The sequence below is a fragment of the Zalophus californianus genome, chromosome 9 (genome assembly GCF_009762305.2).
Source record: "Zalophus californianus isolate mZalCal1 chromosome 9, mZalCal1.pri.v2, whole genome shotgun sequence".
In the NCBI taxonomy this organism is placed as follows: domain Eukaryota; kingdom Metazoa; phylum Chordata; class Mammalia; order Carnivora; family Otariidae; genus Zalophus; species Zalophus californianus.
In genome coordinates, this window is record NC_045603.1 from 93,248,289 (window position 1) to 93,271,173 (window position 22,885).

The window sequence follows — 22,885 nt, forward strand, 5'->3', positions numbered from 1 at the left end:
CATTGTCAGCCTGCTAACTTGGCTCCATGTTGGGTTTGGGGCTGTAAAGTGCTTAGCAGGCATTGCTTTCATTCTCAACAGAGGGGCACTGAGGCGTGGCAAGTCTGGAATTGGTTCTGTTGAACTACAGGAAATTTTTCCTGCTCAAATATGTATTTTTCCAGTCAGAATGGCTTGCAAGCCAAAGCTCACTGTCCAACTCCAGCCCAACCCCCAGCCTAGGGATGTCTGGGGGACCTGTCACAGCCCAATAGGTGAATGAGTCTGTCCACTTGGACCCCAGGGCTTGCTTTAAAGTCAGCTGATTTACCTCTCAGTCACTTCTAGAGCTGGGCTGAGTATCTCTCTGCGACCCTTAACTGTTTCTAAGTCACAACTATCATCTGTCTTGTGAAGTTCAGCTGACCCTTGAACAACGCAGGGGACCGGGGCGCCAACACCCCACAAAGTAAAAAATCCACACAGAACTTTGGACTCCCCCCATACTTAACTACTAATAGCCTACTGTTGACTGGAAATCTTACTGATAACATAAACAGTCAACACATATTTTGTATATGTATTATATTCTCTATTCTTGCAATATAGTAAGCTAGAAAAAAGAAAATTGTTATTAAGAAAATCATAAGAAAAATACAGTGTTGGGGCACCTGGGTGGCACAGTTGGTTGAGCGTCTGACTCTTGGTTTCGGCTCGGGTCATGATCTCAGAGTCGTGAGATCCAGCCCTGCACCGGGCTCTGCGCTCAGCGTGGAGTCCGCTTGTAACTCTCTCTCCTTCTCCCTCAGCCCCCCCCCCTCTGTTTCTTTATAATAAATAAATCTTTTTAAAAAACTATTACATCAAAAACTAATGATGTAATATATGGTGATTAACATAACAATAAAAAATTTAAAAAAACTATTAAAAAATACAGTGCTGTATGTATTGAAGATGTGTATTAGGTGGACTTGCGCACTTTAAACCTGGCTTGTCCGAGGGTCAACTGCAATCTGATTTTGATATGGGCATCTCCAAGCTGCCTACAGACTTACAAAAAGAGCCCTTCCAGCTCCACGGGTCTTCCAGTCATACATTTTTGAAGCCTCTACTATGCCTGCTCTGGTCAGGGCCATTCTAGCCTACACTAGACCTTTTTCATTGGTGTGCTGGAAACCAAGTCTGGTGGGGCAGGTGGAGGGGGCGGTAATCCCTGATTTGTAGCATTCACTGATTTCTGTGTTGTCAATACTCCAATTGGGGGCGCCTGGGTGGCTCAGTCATTAAGCATCTGCCTTCGGCTGGGGTCATGATCCCAGGGTCCTGGGATCGAGCCCCGCATCGGGATTCCTGCTCCACGGGAAGCCTGCTTCTCTCTCTCCCACTCCCCCTGCTTGTGTTCCCTCTCTCGCTGTGTCTCTCTCTGTCAAATAAATAAATAAAAAGTCTTTTTAAAAAAATACTCCAGTCATTGCCAATTAAAAGCTACCAACTGGATGTCACTCAACGCAGAGTTGAGAAGAGCTGCACACAGTTGGCTTTCCTCTGGGGAGCCAGCAATAAGCCAGCTGCAGCACAGCACTGTTTTGCATTTTTAAAAAGGCACCCTCTGGGTGGAAGAATTAAGAAAGGTACTCCCTTAGGGCAAATTTTAAAAAGGCACCTTGCTGGGCAGACCTGCACCACAGGTGTCTTGGTGAGGAGATACCTGGCAGGTGCCCTTTCCTCTGCACATGGCCTGTTGCAGGGAATGTGAGCTAGATTTTAGGCCCATTCACCTCCTCAACTGAGTGCCTTTGTGCAGTGCACAATTGGCAGAAACTTACATGGCAGCCTTGGCTCTGATTCATGGCTACTCTATAGTTAAGTAAAATGGATGGAATAAGGGAAAAGAGAACCAAGTTACCTAGCAGCCTGAAAACCTGCTTTATGCAGATTATAGGATTATTACCAGTTAGAACACTAATTGTTCTTAAAATTAGCTTAATTAACAAGGCTATTATTGCTAAAGATGGCTTCCAACTATACCATTCCGGGGATAGACATAATGATAAACCTAAAAAGACTTCAGAAATGTGATACCTACAACCCTACATGTTTAAATTCCAGCTCATTAAATAAATATGTTTATCTTCAGTGATTTAAATCCTAGCAATAGTCAAACTGAGGCATATGTGACTATTTTAAATTTAATGTAGTTCTTTAGTAATTAAGAAGCAGTTGCTCATAACTCCTATTTAGCCTGCCAATTACTCTGTGAAAGTTATCCTCCCCCTTTTTTATGGAGGAGGAAACAGGCTAAGAGGTGACTCAGAAAATGGATCCAAGACCAGTTCTTCTGCCTCAATCTCACTTTTTACTACTCTGTGCTAACACAGACATAGTTCAGTATTGTGAAACAGACCATTTGAAATGTCTCTGGTGAAGATATTTTATTTTTCATAAAAATATAATTGTACAATGCTCTTCAGAGAAAGAAAAATTCCCTCAATGCCCCCCAATACCACATGGATTAATAATCTTCCTCTCTTTTAAAACTAAATATGTAATTGATAATATGCAACTGATTTCTTGTGAAATATAGTATTTATGTTTTTAACTTTCTTTGCCTTTATTTTAACTAAAGCTAAGTCCAGTTTAAACCTATGCTTTTTGTAATAAGCCAAATCAAGTCTATCATAATTCAAAGATGAAATAAAATGCTAAATGGTGATGCTGATAAATACCGTCAATTAGCTGGTACACAGTGCTATGAATTCGCTGCAGTAAGACAGATTCTGATTTAGATACAACAGACAGGTTTTAGATAAAATAGGAAAAAAATTTTAAGAATGTCAACTATATCCTAAAACTTGACCTGGTCAAACTTATTCCATATTATATTCAGTTGTTCTAATATATGGCAGGTCTATGCTAAGTTAATGACAGAATATGACTGGTCTAAATACACAAATATATATTTTCCCCTTACCTTCCTTTCTTTGGGGGGAAAAAAAGAGAAAAAGAAAACATTACTCTCTTTACTCAGGGAGCAAAGAGAACAGCACGGATCCAGAGGGACAGAGCTCAATGATTCTCTCACCCTCTTCTGTTCTCTCTCAGCCCGGATGTTGTCATTACAGTAAGTGAGAGATGCTAGGATTTCAGTATGCTGCTTCTTAACTGGAATGGGAAAAGAAATGCTCCAGCTGTTTCAATCAGTGACATTTATTAACATGCTTCAAGTGGCCAAAGCGTGCAGCCAGCACAATACCCAAAGCAATCAAAACATTCCTTTTTAAGACCGAGGAACTTTCTCTTGGTATGATCTACTTTAAAATACCAAAAGGATCAGTTTAGGAATAAACTCAGTAAGTTGTAATTTACTTTCATCCAAAATTACACATCCTCTACCTGAGGACAAAGTCACTGCTCTTGTAAAGATACTGGGGCTGGGGGTGGAGGGTTGCTCAAATGACCCTGTAATTTAAAGTTACAACCAGAGAAGAAATACTTCAAGCACAATGGAGACATTCCATTGAAGAGCCACATTCATTTTGGAATGTTTGCTTTGAAAACAACTCTTCTGGGGAATTCAAAAGGTACTGAACAAAGCAACACAGAGTAAATCTTGGGTTGTTTTGCAAAATAAAAATATACATTTGAGTAGACCAGATGGCAAAAACATATCCATTATAATCTGAACACTATATTTAAAACACTTATATTCTGAAGGTCAGTATATTAACAATCTTTAATCTATATTTGTGATCCTAAAAAGACATTAAATACTCTTAAATCCCCAGTCCTCCAAAACACAGAGAGACCCAACAGGCGGGGCTAGTGGTCTATCAGTAGTCACACAGGACTAGACTAGATCTGAGTTTGCAACCTACACACAAGAGATCTTCAGGAACTCAGGCTAAAGGGAAGCACTTTATTTAAACGTGTGGCCTAAGAGAAGGGGGGAGAGTACCTTGTAATCTGAAACTGTGTGGTCCATCTCTTGTTCCAACTCACAATCTAGACTATGATGCCTCCTCTTAAACTGCCATTTCATAACAAAACATACTGTTTAGAAGCCAAAAATTTGCTTCATTAGAGCTAAGAACAATTTTAATTTAGCAGCAACAGAGAACACAACTCCTGATTTAACTATGGGAAAGAGAAGAGAGAGTGATAAAGTGTCTCAGTGGGGAAAGTGAAAGATTCCTAGTCTGTCTGCATGTAGAATACGATGAGCTTGATTCCTCAACCATCACTGTGTTTGGTAGTCAGGAAAAGTAAATGTAGCTGTGATGGGAACTGGAAACCCTGGCCTTGTGCACCTCCTGTCCGGCCTGCCAGCCACCGAGCTGTGCACAACGCCAGCTCAGTGCTTCGCTCCAGAGCGGAGGCACCATCAGGGCTGAACCAGAGGCACACCCACAGTGTGTTTCTTCCTGGCTCAGAACACATTCATACGGAAACTCATGTCAGGGAAGAAACTAAGTGTTCTGGTTATGCCTACAGCCATTAGATCTACTAGTAATTTCTCCCTCGTTTTGTTCCAGATCTCTTGAGGCAGAAACTCGATCTCAGCAGCTAATTTCATCCTGTTTTCTTTAGACAAATTCTCCGAGTTAGTTGACTACACAAGGCAATGTGTGTGAACATTCACTCCTACCCTCCCCACATACATATACAGACATACGATAGAAACACATACATACATACAAACATACATACATACACACTCTAGGTTGTCAAGATGATGTATACTGCAGAAATGCCTAAAAGGTTACTTCTTGCTTAAAAATAAAATTTGACTAATTATTTTCCAAGTATGGACTAGGCCCTAGCAAACTTTTATAAATATAGTTTGAGAAGACAGCAACAAAAGTTTTAAATAGAGGCTGTCTTGAGGGCTTTCCTAATGGATTTTGTTAACACGTACATTATTTAAAACAGGCATATCATTATGGATTATAAAAATAGAAATGTATATATTTGTTAATACATATTCACAGCTTATGCTGGAATGGCTCACAGGAGAAATCATGGTTCATGCAGAAAATAAACATTACTCAAGTAAATATAAACAAATAAAATTAGGTCCATTAAGGCTGAGAACTTGGTTATCAGCCCATTTGGTTTCTCTTTGTAGGGCAATCAAAAACATAAAAGAAGGTGACACCTAAACACACATACACATACAATGACATGAAATACATGGAAAGAATATAAATTAACCAATAAAGCAATGTGGAGTTAAGGTGCAAAAATACAATCTTCACCCACTTCTCTCTACTCCTGTGTTTTCAAGCACTGCAACATGTTCGATGCCATGGGTGGCAAGGCCAACCAGAACAGATCTGAATGTTTATAAATTTTCTAAGTGTTGAAAGTTAAAGCAAAATCCTGTGGGATTTTGGTAGAAATTGCAGATTTACAGAGATGACTACTGAGCAGTAGGTTGTAAATGGAGCCAAGAAGTACAATCTTGCCCTTTCATCCTCCATAGGAATCAGAATATTGACTTCAATCAATGACTCATCAAATTATATAATCTTCACCCTGAAAAATAAATCAAAGTTACCAGTGTAAGAATGCTTGTAAGTCAATGAAGCTTGGTTAATGTTTTAAAATGCATTTTGTTTGTGCAGTATCTACAGAGAAAGGCTTTTTTAAAATACAGACTGAAAGAAAACTGAGCTGACTTGGCTTTTTTTCATTAATTCAATTTAGATTAAGGCAAATGTTACCTCATCTAAGAAAAGCTATCAAAAAGCAAACCCTTCGGGGCGCCTGGGTGGCTCAGTCGTTAAGTGTCTGCCTTCCGCTCAGGTCATGATCCCAGGGTCCTGGGATCAAGCCCTGCATCTGCTCTGTGGGAAGCCTGCTTCTCCCTCTCCCACTCCCCCTGCTTGTGTTCCCTCTCTCACTGTGTCTCTCTCTGTCAGATAAATAAATAAAATCTTTAAAAAAAAAAGCAAACCTTTCAATTTTATAAAAATATTTTAAAAGAGGGGCATCTGGGTGGCTCAGTCGGTTGGGTGGCTGGCTCTTGGTTTGGCTCAGGTCATGATCTCAGGGTTGTGAGATTGAGCCCCACATCAGGCTCTGCACTGAGCGCAGAATCCGCTTGTCTCTCTACCTCCCCCTCTGCCTCTCCCCCCACTCTCAAAAAAATAAAACCTTTAAAAAATTTTTTAAAGATAAACAGTTTATAACATTTTCTTTTAATTGTTACAATTGCTCCCAAAGCAGTCACGATGATGAAGAAACCAATCCATGACATCTTCATTACAAAATCTTTCCAGTCTCTTCAACAGATGGTGCTGGAACTACTGGATATTCACATGCAAAAGAATTAAAATGGACCTCTAACTCACACCATATAGAAAATTAACTCAAAATAGATCAATGACCTAAAATATAAGAGCTAAAACCAAAAACTCTTAGAAGAAAACACAGGGGTAAGTCTTCATGACCTTGGATTTGGCAACAGATTGTTACATATGACAAAACATGAACAACAAAAGAAAAAATACACTGGACTTCATAAAAATGTCAATGTTTTGTGCACCAAAGGATACTATCAAGAATGTGAAAAGACAACCTACACAATGGGAGAAATATCTGCAAATCATGTTATCTGATAGAGGTCTAGAACTCAGAATATATAAAGAACTCTTACAACTCAACAACAAAATGAAAAACAACTCAATTAAAACATGGGCAAGGGACTTAAGACATTTCTTCAAAGAAGATATACAAATCGCCAACAAGCACAAGAAGAGATGCTCAACACCATTAGTCTTCAGAGAAATGCAAATCAAAACCACAATCCGGGGCGCCTGGGTGGCTCAGTCATTAAGCATCTGCCTTCAGCTTGGGTTGTGATCCCAGAGTCCTGGGATCGAGCCCCACATCAGGCTCCCTGCTCCATGGGGAGCCTGCTTCTCCCTCTCCCACTCCCCCTGCTTGTGTTCCCTCTCTTGCTGTGTCTCTCTCTGTCAAATAAATAAATAAAATCTTTAAAAAAAAAACAAAAAAAACACAATCAGATACTACTTCACATCTTAGGAAGGCTACAGTTTTTAAAAATGGAAAATAAAAAGCATTGGCAAGATATAGAGAAATGGAAAGCTTCATATGTTACTGGTGGGAATGTAGAAGATTTCAGCCACTGTGAAAAACAGTTAGTGGTTCCTCTAAAAGTTAAATATGGAATTACCAAATGACCCAGCATTTCTACTTCTAGGTGTATACCCCAAAGAATTGAAAACAAGTACTCAAACACACACTTGTATGTTCATCTTTCAAAGCATACTGTTCACAATAGCTAAAAGGGAGAAACAAATGTCAATAGATGAATGGATAAACCAATTGTGGTATACATACACAATGGAATATTATACAGCCATAAAATGGAAAGACGTATATGCTACAATGTGGATGAACCTTGAAAACATTATGCTAGGTGAAAGAAGCCAGACACAGAAAGTCACATGCTGTACGTTTCCATTTATATGAAATACCCAGATTTCGTATGGGTATTAGGTAAATCCACAGAGACAGAAAGCAAATTCACAGTTGCCAAGGGTGGGAGGGAGGGAATAAGGGCAAGTAACTGTTTAATGAATTCATTAAATTCATTGGGGGTGATAAAATGTTTTGTCACTTCATAGAAGTGGTGGTTGTACAACACTGTGAATGTACTAAATGCCTCTGAATTATTACTTTTAAATGGTTAATTTTTTGTTATGTGAATTTCACCATAATAAAAAAAAAATCCTGCAGGGATGGGCTACTACACTAGATAGAGCCTGGACTAGGTGAAGAAAGGTTTTCCCATAAGAGCTGGGTGACCTTGGGCACCTTATCCAACTCCTCTGCTATTTCTTCATCTATAAAATAAAAGGTGTAATTCCTTAACACAATCATTGGAGGAAATACTTAAGATAAATATAAGTGAAAGTGTTTTGTAAGCTGTGAATCAAAATACAAATAAAAGGCATATTACTAACAATAACTAGAATGATTTTTGGGCTAAGTCTACTTTAAAAAAATTTCCATACATTTATCAATTATTCTTCATAGATCCCATGTAAAATTCATTTCAATATTTAGAGTGTAACACTATTTCACTTGCTTATTAGTGTATTACAAATAAAATCAACATTTTATTTAATGACATACCATGGAAACCCTACCTTAAGACGCTCCTCTAAATATAAACTCTCCCACTCATTGTACTCACAGGAATTGCTGTTAGCATCTGTCTTCCCAGCTTTTGTGTGCCTGCTTGAGTTCTGCTGAGATTTGCTCTGCTCTTCTCCAGTGAGTAGGGCCTTGATTTCAGAAGGGATTTTTCCTTGGTCCATTGCCATGCACCACTGCTTGTACTGAAATATGTAAAATATTTTTAAGTAAAATTTTACTAGTCAGAGTTCAGGAACCAGTGGTAGAAATCCTAGACATAATAACTCCCATAACTAGAGGTCAGATTGGCTGCTGGGAATCCTACCCTCCACTGCATTTCCTATTTACCACATAGCATGTGTATGAGGCTTGCCATCTTTCAGAAGAAGGTAGGCAATGGCTGAAGGATCTTCTTGTGCTAATACTGGAGATAATACTTCAGACTCAGAAGGACCCTCCGGTGAAAAGAACATCTCCCCACAGTGTGCCACTAATTAGAATCCTCTTTTTGCTGGCACATTATCATTTCTACTCCTAAAATAATAATTCTGTAACTTCCGTTCTCTTTCATAAACATTCACTGAACATCTACTTTCTACCAGAATGTGTACTATGGACTTTGGGGGTATACAAAGATTAGTTCAAAGGTTATGCCCTCAAATGGCTTATGCTATAGAATGTGAGAAATAATTTACAGCTTAAGTAAAAAAAAAAAAAAAAAATATATATATATATATATATATATATATATATATATATATATATATATAAATCTGAATTGTATATATCTGGACTCTCTTCAGGCCCCAACCTTATTTCTTGCCTTTTAAAATGCTGAGGTAGTAGCCTGTCCCAGTTTTGTAATAATCATGGTAGCATTCTCTCTCTTCTCCAACCTGTCACCTCCTCCCTTGAGGTCATAGTAATGAGATTTCTATTCTCTTTTACATTTCTACAGCCACCACCCAAGGTCTTAATGAATGAATGAAACATGCTGAATAAATAGGTATGTTTAAATACAAATGATATACTATACATATTGTTACATATTGCTTTATTGCTTTCTCCACTTAGCAATATAATGTCTTGTAATGTCTTTCTACACCAGTAAATATATATTTGCATTGTGATTTTTACTGGCTGCAAAGTAGTCCAATATATGAATGTAGTATAATTTACTTAACCAATCTCCTATTGTTGTACATTTGGGTTATTTTTCATTTTTTTCTTTGATAAACAGTCCCTCAGTAAAATAGTCATGTACATTCTGCTTCCACCAGCACTGTGCCTACATCCTGGCTAAGAGATTAATATTCTTTCCCGTATTTGTCAAATGGATACATGAAAATCGGTATCTTCATATTTTAATGTAGATTTCTTTGACTGCTAAGCTTAGGTTGATTTTTTCATGTGTTTATTGGTAGACTTTCTTACCATTTCCAGTTCCTCTCTGAGGGCACATATGGCTCTTTCCCGACTGGATACCAACTCTTCCAAATACTGATATCTTAGTTTTTTCCTAGCTCGGCATTCTCTTGCACTCTGCCGGCTCCTCTCAAGTTTTGCCTTCAAGTCAATTTTGGCTGGCTTCCGACCACGTTTGCCAGGTTTCTTTACTTTGCCTCCAACCACCTGCAGCAAGAGAGAAAAGAAACTTTTTTTTCTCTCAGTTCTGTTTCTAGGAAAGTGACTATGGCGGCATATTAGTAAGGAAAACATTTACAAATAATAAATAAGTGAAACCTATGAAACTAAGAAAGCATAACCCCATGAAATGCCTTATGAGTCTTTGCCTCCTGATTTTTTTCCTGATACTTTTGATACCATGAGTGTGAGAGAAGAAATACTGTCAGTTTTCATTATTTCTTCAATAATAAACTTTAAGTAGTTTAACAGTAAACTTTATGAACCATATGTAGCTGGATACTAAAATCTAAAAGACTGCCAATAAATGTTTTTGTTCACAAGGAATTTTTATTGACTTGAGAAAATAGTAAGTAAAAAAAAAAATCAATATTTAAAATTCTAAGTTCAGTGCGATTTCAACATTATAAAATAACACCCAGAAGAAAGGATATTTGTTAAAACATCAATAAGGATTTCTCTGACAGGTTGTCATTATAAGTAGCTTTTTTCTCATCTGTACTTTTTATGATTTTTAAATGTTTACAATTAGAAAGAAACATAAAATCTGTATAAAAATTGTATGTATGTATATCCAAATATATATACTATATATATATTTGTAAGATTTTTTATTTTTATTTATCTATTTATTTGAGGGAGAGGGAGAGTAAGAGGGAGAAGCAGACTCCCCACTGAGCAAAAAGCCCGATGTGGGACTTGATTCCAGGACACTGAGATCATGACCTGAGCCGAAGGTAGACGCTTAACCGACTGAGCCTCCCAAGCACCCTATATTATATATATACTTATAAATATGTATCCTAAGCAGTTTGGCTATGAAGTCCCTCTTCAAATTTGTTGAGTCCAAAGGAACACACAGGAAGTGTCCCTGACATCTTCAGGATCATTCTCTCCTGCCTTTACAAGCCTATAATTATAACCCTAGACTGTCTCAGGAGATTTCTACCTCCTCCCACTGGTCATACGACATCTTTTCAATGTCTGTTATTCATTTACCTGCAATGGCACAATTTTTTGGTGACTGACAAAGTAATTTAATCTTCTTCATTGTTTAGCTTTGGAACCTCCCCAAGTTCTTATACAACATGTAACTATGAGCTAAATGTGATGAAGTTTTAAATACATCAACCTGAACTTGTACATCAAATAAATTTTCTTGAAAGCAATTACCTTGAAAGGGGTTACATTTATTCCAATGAACAAGTTTTTTGGGAAAGTGCTTTTAGAGCTAGTTTCTTACAAGCTACAACACAGTCTGCCTCAGATTATCTACTTTATCTGACGAGGTTCTGAATGATGTCTAGTTCTTTCTGAAAATTACCCTCAGGGAATAAAAATGTCACGACTCCAGTATTCTGAAAGGAATATTGCTGAGGCTTTAAAGGCAATTGTTAAAGAGAAGATGCAAAACTCAAACACTGACAAATCACTGGAATAAAGTAGCAACGTTAGCAGGTAATGAAATTCAAACTCAATATTCATGTGGATATAAAAACTCTCATTTGTTTGTCTGAAAACCACTATTAATATCACACACCAACAATGCCCAGTACCCTATAAAGATCAGATCATTACTAAGTATAATGGTTAGGTGGAAAACCAAACTGTAAATATGAATCATCCACATTTACCAGACCCTGGGTGATAACATGATGGTCAACCACTGCATCGTGCATTTTATAGGGTGGCTCTGAAATAAGAGTGAATACTCCAAGGCTCTGGGTAAAAACTTTCCTTTCCAGCACTATTTTAAAGCTAGCTGCTTCAGTACTACTCCCAAATTAGTTTCAACTTTTCAAAAACAGGTCTTTTAGGGGCACCTGGGGGCTCAGTCAGTTAAGTGTTCAACTCTTGATTTCAGCTCAGGTCATGATCTCAGGGTTGAGGGATTGAGCCCTGCATGGGGCTCTGCGCTCAGCAGGGAGTCTGCTTCTCCCCCTCTCCCTTTGCCCCTCACCCCCAACCCCGTGCCCCACCCACCCCACCCCCCCACGCCCCTAGCACTCTTTCTTAAAAAAAACAAAAACAGGTCTTTTAAAGCTTTTTATACGATGCATCATCATGTTTTTATTCCAATATAAGAACATTCACCTCAGAAAACCACACTTTAATGAAATATTTTGAAATCACTGAAATAAAGTATATTTCCTATTGCTACAGTTTTTAAAAAGCAATATATTTACAGCATAAATTCAGGTCTATAGTAAAATAAATGGTAATCACATCTGTTCTCTATGTCGTGAAGTGAATCAGCAATCACACCATACTATAACCTAATACCTCATATATTGCTGTTTGTAATTAATTCAGGAGAGGCTGCCTCTGAGAAACCAGCAAGAGGACACAGTGTACTTCAGAGACTTGACCGATTTTTTTTGAATTTATAATCTTTTTTCATTGTTATGTTAATCACCATACATTACATCATTAGTTCTTGATGTAGTGTTCCATGATTCATTGTTTGTGCGTAACACCCAGTGCTCCATGCAGAACGTGCCCTCTTTAATACCCATCACCAGGCTAACCCATCCCCCCACACCACCTCCCCTCTAGAACCCTCAGTTTGTTTCTCAGAGTCCATAGTCTCTCATGGTTCATCTCCCCCTCCGACTTACTCCCCTTCATTCTTCCCCTCCTGCTATCTTCTTCTTTTTCTTTTTTCTTAACATATGTTGCATTATTTGTTTCAGAGGTACAGATCTGTGATTCAACAGTCTTGCACAATTCACAGCACTCACCATAGCACATACCATGCCCAATGTCTATCACCCAGCCACCCCATCCCTCCCACCCCCCATCACTCCAGCAACACTCAGTTTGTTTCTGAGATTAAGAATTCCTCATATCAGTGAGGTCATATGATATATGTCTTTCTCTGATTGACTTATTTCACTCAGCATAACACCCTCCAGTTCCATCCACGTCGTAGCAAATGGCAAGATTTCACTCCTTTTGATGGCTGCATAATATTCCACTGCATACACACACACACACACACACACACACACACACACACACACACACACACACACACACAGACACACACACCACATCTTCTTTATCCATTCATCTGTCGATGGACATCTTGGCTCTTTCCACAGTTTGGCTATTGTGGACATTGCTGCTATAAACATTGGGGTGCATGTACCCCTTCGGATTCCTACATTTGTATCTTTGGGGTAAATACCCAGTAGTGCAATTGCTGGATCGTATGGCAGCTCTATTTTCAACTGTTTGAGGAACCTCCATACTGTTTTCCAGAGGGGTTGCACCAGCTTGCATTCCCACCAACAGTGTAGGAGGGTTCCCCTTTCTCCGCATCCCCGCCAACATCTGTCGTTTCCTGACTTGTTAATTTTAGCCATTCTGACTGGTGTGAGGTGGTATCTCATCGAGGTTTTGATTTGGATTTCCCTGATGCCGAGCGATGTTGAGCACTTTTTCATGTGTCTGTTGGCCTTTTGGATGTCTTCTTTGGAAAAATGTCTGTTCATGTCTTCTGCCCATTTCTTGATTGGATCATTTGTTCTTTGGGTGTTGAGTTTGATAAGTTCTTTATAGATTTTGGATACTAGCCCTTTATCTGATATGTCATTTGCAAATATTTTCTCCCATTCTGTCGGTTGTCTTTTGGTTTTGTGGACTGTTTCTTTTGCTATGCAAAAGCTTTTTATCTTGATGAAATCCCAATAGTTCATTTTTGCCCTTGCTTCCCTTGCCTTTGGCGATGTTTCTAGGAAGAAGTTGCTGCGGCTGAGGTCGAAGAGGTTGCTACCTGTGTTCTCCTTTAGGATTTTGATGGACTCCTGTCTCACGTTTAGGTCTTTCAACCATTTGGAGTCTATTTTTGTGTGTGGTGTAAGGAAATGGTCCAGTTTCATTCTTCTGCATGTGGCTGTCCAATTTTCCCAACACCATTTGTTGAAGAGACTGTCTTTTTTCCATTGGACATTCTTTCCTGCTTTGTCAAAGATGAGTTGACCATAGAGTTGAGGGTCCATTTCTGGGCTCTCGATTCTGTTCCACTGATCTATGTGTCTGTTTTTGTGCCAGTACCATACTGTTTTGATGATGACAGCTTTGTAATAGAGCTGGAAGTCCGGAATTGTGATGCCGCCAGCTTTGCTTTTCTTTTTCAATATTCCTCTGGCTATTCAGGGTCTCTTCTGGTTACATACAAATTTTAGGATTATTTGTTCCATTTCTTTGAAAAAAGTGGATGGTATTTTGATGGGGATTCCATTGAATGTGTAGATTGCTCTAGGTAGCATTGACATCTTCACAATGTTTGTTCTTCCAACCCATGAGCATGGAACGTTTTTCCATTTCTTTGTGTCTTCTTCAATTTCTTTCCTGAGTATTTTATAGTTTTCTGAGTACAGATCCTTTGCCTCTTTGGTTAAATTTATTCCTAGGTATCTTATGGTTTTGGGTGCAATTGTAAATGGGACTGACTCCTTGATTTGTCTCTCTTCTGTCTTATTGTTGGTGTATAGGAATGCCACTGATTTCTGTGCACTGATTTTATATCCTGCTACTTTACTGAATTCCTGTATGAGTTCTAGCAGTTTTGGGGTGGAGTCTTTTGGGTTTTCCACATACAGTATCATATCATCTGCAAAGAGTGAGAGTTTGACTTCCTCTTTGCCGATTTGGATGCCTTTGATTTCTTTTTGTTGTCTGATTGCTGTGGCTAGGACTTCTAATACTATGTTGAATAGCAGTGATGATAGTGGACATCCCTGACGCGTTCCTGACCTTAGGGGAAAAGCTCTCAGCTTTTCCCCATTGAGAATGATATTCGCTGTAGGTTTTTCATAGATGGCTTTTATGATATTGAGGTATGTACCCTCTATCCCTATACTCTGAAGAGTTTTGATCAAGAAAGGATGCTGTACTTTGTCAAATGCTTTTTCTGCATCTATTGAGAGGATCATATGATTCTTGTTCTTTCTTTTGTTAATGTATTGTATCACGTTGATTGATTTGTGGATGTTGAACCAGCCTTGCAGCCCAGGGATAAATCCCACTTGGTCGTGGTGAATAATCCTTTTAATGTACTGTTGGATCCTCTTGGCTAGTATTTTGGTGAGAATTTTTGCCTCCATGTTCATCAAGGATATTGGTCTGTAATTCTCCTTTTTGATGGGGTCTTTGTCTGGTTTTGGGATCAAGGTAATGGTGGCCTCATAAAATGAGTTTGGAAGTTTTCCTTCCATTTCTATTTTTTGGAACAGTTTCAGGAGAACAGGTATTAATTCTTCTTTAAATGTCTGATAGAATTCCCCTGGGAAGCCATCTGGCCCTGGGCTTTTGTTTGTTGGGAGATTTTTGATGGCTGCTTCAATTTCCTTAGTGGTTATAGGTCTGTTCAGGTTTTCTATTTCTTCCTGGTTCAATTTTGGTAGTTGATACATCTCTAGGAATGTACCCATTTCTTCTAGGTTATCTAATTTGCTGGCATAGAGTTGCTCATAATATATTCTTATAATTGTTTGTATTTCTTTGGTGTTGGTTGTGATCTCTCCTCTTTCATTCATGATTTTGTTGATTTGGGTCATTTCTCTTTTCTTTTTGATAAGTCTGGCCAGGGGTGTATCACTCTTGTGAATTCTTTCAAAGAACCAGCTCCTAGTTTTGTTGATCTGTTCTACTGTTCTTTTGGTTTCTATTTCATTGATTTCTGCTCTGATCTTTATTATTTCTCTTCTCCTGCTGGGTTTAGGCTTTATTGGCTGTTCTTTCTCCAGCTCCTTTAGGTGTAGGGTTAGCTTGTGTATTTGAGACCTTTCTTGTTTCTTGAGAAAGGCTTGTATTGCTATGTACTTTCCTCTCAGGACTGCCTTTGCTGTATCCCAAAGATTTTGAACAGTTTTGTTTTCATTTTCATTGGTTTCCATGAATTTTTTTAATTCTTCTTTAATTTCCTGATTGACCCATTCATTCTTTAGTAGGATGCTCTTTAGCCTCCTTGTATTTGAGTTCTTTCCGACTTTCCTCTTGTGATTGAGTTCTAGTTTCAAAGCATTGTGGTCTGAAAATATGCAGGGAATAATCCCAATCTTTTGATACCAGTTGAGACCTGATTTGTGACCTAGGATGTGATCAATTCTGGAGAATGTTCCATGGGCACTAGAGAAGAATGTGTACTCCGTTGCTTTGGGATGGAATGTTCTGAATATGTCTGTGAAGTCCATTTGGTCCAGTGTGTCATTTAAAGTCTTTATTTCCTTGTTGATCTTTTGCTTAGATGATCTGTCCATTTCAGTCAGGGGGGTGTTAAAGTCCCCCACTATTATTGTATTGTTGTCAATGTGTTTCTTTGTTTTGGTTATTAATGGGCTTATACAATTGGCTGCTCCCATGTTAGGGGCATAGATAGTTACAATTGTTAGTGTTGGATAGACCCTTTAAGTAGGATATAGTGTCCTTCCTCATCTCTTATTACAGTCTTTGTTTTAAAATCTAATTTGTCTGATATAAGGATTGCCACCCCAGCTTTCTTTTGGTGTCCATTAGCATGGTACATGGTTTTCCACCCCCTCACTTTCAATCTGGGGGTGTCTTTGGGTCTAAAATGAGTCTCTTGCAGACAGCATATTGATGGGTCTTGTTTTTTAATCCAATCTGATAGCCTGTGTCTTTTGATTGGGACATTTAGCCCATTTACATTCAGGGTAACTATTGAAAGGTATGAATTTAGTGCCATTGTATTGCCTGTTAGGTGACTGTTACTGTATATTGTCTCTGTTCCTTTCTGATCTTTGCTGCTTTTAGGCTGTCTCTTTGCTTAGAGGACCCCTTTCAATATTTCTTGGAGGGCTGGTTTCGTGTTTACAAATTCCTTTAGTTTTTGTTTGTCCTGGAAGCTTTTTATCTCTCCTTCAGTTTTCAGTGAGAGCCTCGCTGGATATAGTATTCTTGGCTGCATATTTTTCTCGTTTAGTGCTCTGAAGATCTCATGCCAGTCCTTTCTGGCCTGCCAGGTCTCTGTGGATAGGTCTCTTGCCAATCTAATATTTCTACCATTGTACGTTACATATCTCTTCTCCCGAGCTGCTTTCAGGATTTTCTCTTTGTCTCTGAGACTCGTAAGTTTTACTATTAGATGTCGGGGTGTTGATCTATTTTTATTGATTTTGAGAGGGGTTCTCTGTGCCTCCTGGATTTTGATGCCTGTTTCCTTCCTCACATTAGGGAAGTTCTCTGCTATTATTTGCTCCAATATACCTTCTGCCCCTCTCTCTCTTTCTTCTTCTTCTGGGATCCCAATTATTCTAATGTTGTTTTGTCTTATTGTATCGCTTATCTCTCGAATTCTGCCCTCATGATCCTGTAGTTGTTTATTTCTCTTTTGCTCAGCCTCTTTATTTTCCATCATTTGGTCTTCTATATCACTGATTCTCTCTTCTGCCTCATTTATCCTAGCAGTTAGTGTCCCCATTTTTGATTGCACCTCATTAATAGCCTTTTTGATTTTGACTTGGTTAGATTTTAGTTCTTTTATTTCTCCAGAAAGGGTTTCTCTAATAACTTCCATGCTTTTTTCAAGCCCAGCTAGTATCTTTAAAGTCATGATTCTGAACTCTAGGTCCAACATCGTACTAATGTCTGTATTGAGTATGAATGATTTTTTAAACAAACCTCACACAGTCATAAAAATCCAACAACAGTTATAACCCTTTGTTTAGTTTTCATGGTAGGAATATTATTTTATTCCTTTCTTTTTTTTAATTAGCAAGGCATGATAAATAATTCCAGGGTTCCTGTATTTTATGTCCTCTCCTGTAAAATTACATCAAAACCACATAACCACCACTTCTCTAGTTTAATTTTTCCTCAATGGTAGACTGAATTTTTGGCTTTGGGTGCCAGCTAAAATCGATTTAGTGTACCAGTTTTGAAGAGAATCAGGTAAATTGCAGGATTACTGGAAATCTTAAGTGGAAGAGCATTTTGTAAAGAAAAAGATATTATTCAGGGGCGCATGGGTGGCTCAGTTGGTTAAGTGTGCAATTCTTGATCTCGACTCAGGTCATGATCTCACGGTTGTGGGATCAAGCCCCACGTCGGGCTCCATGCTCTCTCTCTCTTTCCCTCTGCCCCTCCTCCCACTCACATGCTCTCTTGCTCAAAATATATAAATAAAATCTTTTTAAAAAAGAAAAGAAAAATGTATTATACAAATGTGGGTTGGTATAGTAGTTGCCTTAACAACTGAACTTCATATATTTCATAAGCTGTAATGATTAGGGGAGGGTTAGGAGAAATCAATGAAGGAACCAGAAACGAAAAATGAAATCAACCTCCCAAATTCCTCCCAAATGGGCGCCTGGGTGGCTCAGTCATTAAGCATCTGCCTTCGGCTCAGGAGTCCCACATCGGGCTACCCGCTCAGCGGGAAGCCTGCTTCTCCCTCTCCCACTCCCCCTGCTTGTGTTCCTGCTCTTGCTGTGTGTCTCTCTGTCAAATAAATAAATAAATAAAATCTTAAAAAAAATTTTTTTAAATTAAAAAAAAAACAAACAAATTCCTCCCAAATATCTCTGGGCCAAAAAGCATCCTTACAATGTTTCATAAAATTTTCACAAACTCAGTGATTACCACATTGTCCCCTTGCTCTCTCCTATTTCTTCTGGAAGGAAGTACATTAATGTGGCTAAGTAAAAGTACTGATTTTTATGCACCAACACAAACGCCAAAGAAAACTATGAAAATAATAAAAAATTTAGCTTTTCCTATTCTAGTTTTATTTCTATTCACATAGAGCCACATGAAATTTTAAATAGCTATCTTTAAACAGTAGTATCTTTATCCACTACCCATTTTACTTCTCCACCCCCCACTCCCACACACACACATTTGTGAGCCAGAAATAGAAAGCCCCAAGGGAAACACTCAGAAAGCTTGTCTCCCTAGCCCTCACCATGAACAAACTTACTAGCCATTGATTTTTTCATACTTTCCACAGCGAATTTATTACACAAAGGTAGGATAGTAGAGATGTTAGATTTCAGTAGGGCTTTTGCAATACCAAGTTTGTCTTCCTTATATGTTAAAAATGTTCAAATCTATTTATTATAAGCAAGTTAAGAGTGAAGATCCTACTTTTTTGTTAACTACTTGGTTGTTTTTTCTTTTTTTAATACTTTCTCCATTGACACAAGCTAAAACTAGATGTTATTTCTAGAAAGTACGCACCAGGGACTGTCACATAATTCTTAGTACAAGTATAATTCTATCTTAGTACACTCATTATTTAATAAATACAGCAGATAAAAACAAAAGATGTTCCTAAATAATGAATGGGTCAAAGAAGAGATCAAAGGGAAATGAGAAACTACTTTGAGATGAATGAAAACGAAAACCCAACATACCAAAACCTGATGAGATGCAGCTAAAATAGTGCTCAGACGGAGCCATAAATGCCTAAACTAAAAAAGAAGATTTGAAATCAATAACCTAACTTTCCACCTTAAGAAATTAGAAAAAGAAGAGCAAATTAAACCCAAAGCAAGCTGACAGAAGGAAATAATAAATATCAGACCACACATAAATAAAATAGAGGATGGCAAAACAATTGAGAAAAATCAGTAAAACCAAAAGTTGGTTCTTCAAAAAGATAACAAAATCAACAAAACTCTGGCTAAACTGGTCAAGAGAAAACAATTCAAAATACTAAAATCAAGACCAAAAGAGACATCATCCCTATCAACTTTACAGAAATAAAAATGGTTACATGGGATACTATGAAAAATTATATGCCAAAAACTAGATAACCTAAAAGAAATGGACAAATTCCTAGAAAGACACAAAGTAGCAAAACTGACTTGAGAAGAAACAGAAAATCTGAATAGACCTGTAACAAATAGATTGATTTAGTAACTGAAAAATTTCCCACAAAGAAAAGACACAGGTCCAAGTGACTTCACTGGTGAATTCTACCAAACATTTAAAGAATTAACACTAATTCTTTATAAACTCTTCCAAAAAACAGAAAAGAACATTTCTAAATTCACTCTATGAGGCCATTATTAGCCTGATACCAAAACCAAACAAAGATGTCATAAGAAAATCACAGATCAATATGTTTTGTCAATATAGATGCAAATATCCTCAGTATTTGCTAGCAGACTGAATCTAACAACATATAAAGAGGATTATACACCATGGCTATATACGACTTATCCCAGGGATAAAGGCAGGTGTCACAACCAAAAATCAATTACTGTAATATATCAATAGGAAAAAAGGGCCAAAGTTATATTTTTTTTCTAAAGAGATTCTGAAAAAGCACTTGACAAAATCCAACACCTCATATGATAAAAAAAAACACTCAATAAACTATGAATAAAGGGAACTCCCTCAACCTGATAAAGGGTACCTATGAAAAATCCACATGTTTTTTTGGTAATTTTTTAAACTTTTTAAAAAAAGATTTTATTTATTTATTTGACACAGAGAGAGAGGGAACACAAGCAGGGGGAGCAGGAGCAGGGGAAGCAGACTCCCCGCCAAGCAGGGAGCCCAACACGGGGCTTGATCCCAGGATCTTGGGATCATGACCTGAGCTGAAGGCAGATGCCCAACTGACTGAGCCACCAAGGCACCCCAAGAAACCTACAGTTAACATCACACTTAAAGGGCGCCTGGGTGGCTCAGTTGGTTAAGCGACTGCCTTCGGCTCAGGTCATGATCCTGGGGTTCCAGGATCGAGTCCCACATTGGGCTCCCTGCTCAACAGGGAGTCTGCTTCTCTCTCTGACCCTCCCCCCCTCATGTGCTCTCTCTCTCTCTCATTCTCTCTCTCAAGTAAATAAATAAAATCCTAAAAAAAAAATCACACTTAAAAGTGAAAGATTGAAAGCTTTTCCCCCAAAGATTAGGAAAAAGACAAAGATTTTGTCTTCTCTCATCACTTCCATTCAACATTGTATTGAAGGATATAGCCACAGCAACTAGGCAAGAAAAAGAGAATTCATTCAGATTGGAAGGGAAAAAGTAAAACTATTTCTATTTGGGGATAATATGATCTTCTATATAGAAAATTCTCGGGGCACCTGCGTGGCTCAGTTGGTTAAGCATCCAACTCTTGATCTCAGCTTGGGTCTTTGATCTCAGGGTCAGAAGTTCAAGCCCTGTGTTGGCTCCATGGTTGGGCATGTAGCCTACTTAAAAAAAAAAAAAAGAAAGAAAATTCTAAGGAATCCACAAAAAACTATTAGTGGTAGTAAATGAGTTGAGCAAGGTTGCAAGAGGCAAGATCAATAAACAAAAATTAGCTCTGTTTCTATACACAATGAACAATCTGAAATGAAATGATAAAAACATTCATTGAGAATAGCACAAAAACATTCCATTTAGAATAGCATTTTATTGCAGGTATTTGCATCTACATTCATAAACATATTGGTCTGTAGTTTTCTTATGATATCTGTTTGGTTTTGGTATAAGGCTAATATTGGCCTCACAAATGACTTAGGAATAAATTTAACAAAAGAAGTGTAAGCCTGTAAACTGAAAACCACAAAATACTATTATAAGAAACTAAAGATCTAATAAAAAGAAAGACATCCCATGTTAATAGATTGAAAGACTTAATATTGTTAAGATGACAATATTCCCCAAATTGATCTACAAATTCAACACACTCCCTATCAAAATCCCAGTTTAGGGCTCCTGGCTGGTTCAGTTGGTAGAACATCTGATTCTTGATCTCATGGTCCTGAGTTTGAGCCCCATCCCATGTTGGGTGTAGAGATTACTTTAAAAAAAAAAAAATCCCAACTGCCTTTTTGCAGAAATTGACAAGATAATAAAAAAATTCATATGGAAATACAAGGACCCAAAACAGCCAATCCTGAAAAACAACAAAATTGGATGGCTTACACTTTCTTTTTTTTTTTTTTAAGAAATTATTTATTTATTTGAGAGACAGAATGAGAGAGAGAGAGAGAGCACATGAGAGAGGGGAGAGTCAGAGGGAGAAGCAGACTCCCTGCTGAGCAGTGAGCCCGATGCGGGACTCGATCCTGGGACTCCAGGATCATGACCTGAGCCGAAGGTAGTTGCTTAACCAACTGAGCCACCCAGGCGCCCTGGCTTACACTTTCTGATTTCAAAATTTATTAGAAAGCTACCGTAATCAAGATAGTGTGGCAATGGCACAGGGGTAAACATACATATCAATGAAAAAGAACTGAGAATCCAGAAATAAGCCCTTACATTTATGGTCAACTGATTTTCAGTAAGGTGCCACAACAATAGAGAAATGGGAAAAGAATAGTCTTTTCAATAAATGGTGCTGGGACAAGTGGTTATCTGCAAGCAAAAGAATTAAGCTGGACTCCTACAAAACGCCATATACAAAAATTAACTCAAAATAAAACAAAGACTTAAATGTAAGAGCTACACCTATAAAACTCTTAAAGGAAAACACGGGAATAAATTTGTGACCTTAGATTTGGCCATGGTTTCTTAGATATGACACCATAAGTATAAGCAACAAAAGAAAAAATAAATTGGACTTTGAAAATTTTGTGCTTAAAAGACCATCAAGGTCAACCCATAGAATGGGAGACAATATTTGTAAATCATACATATGATAAGGGACTTGTATCCAGAATATATAAAGAACTCTGACAATTCAACAGAAAAGGCAAATAATCCAATTAAAGTGTGGGCAAAGTATATGAATTGACATTTCTCCAAAGAAAATATATAAATGACCAATAAACATTAAAAAACAGCTTCATTAGTCATTTTGGAAATGTGGCTCAAAACCAAGAAATAACACTTTATATCCACTAGGATGGCTATATAATAAAAAACAGCCAATAACATGTGGAGATGTGGAGAAATGGAACTCTCATACATTGCTGGTGGGGATATAAAATGGTGGCCATTTTGGAAAACCATCTGCATGTTCCCAAAAATATTAAACATAGAATTACCATACGACCAGCAATTCTAGGTATATAACCACTCCTAGGTATATCCCAAGAAGAAATGAAAACATATGTCCACATAAGAACTTGTACAATGCATGTTCATAGGACTGTATTTCATGATAGCTAAAAAGTAGAAACAACCC

At 37.9% G+C, this 22,885-nt stretch overlaps 1 protein-coding gene across 2 annotated transcripts in view; it reads right to left on the reverse strand.

Moving 5' to 3' along the window:
- Positions 1-2,385: 2,385 nt before the first annotated feature.
- CREBL2 (cAMP responsive element binding protein like 2) overlaps positions 2,386-22,885 on the reverse strand; it is a 32,665-nt gene continuing 12,165 nt past the window's right edge. For both annotated transcript variants that reach the window (XM_027592847.2, XM_027592846.2), the window contains exons 2-4: positions 9,580-9,777; positions 8,204-8,348; positions 2,386-5,514 (exon numbers count right to left, since the gene is read on the reverse strand). In XM_027592847.2, coding sequence (XP_027448648.1) covers positions 5,510-5,514; positions 8,204-8,348; positions 9,580-9,777 — 348 coding nt within the window. In that variant the 3' untranslated portion in view covers positions 2,386-5,509. The remainder of the gene's footprint in view (positions 5,515-8,203; positions 8,349-9,579; positions 9,778-22,885) is intronic.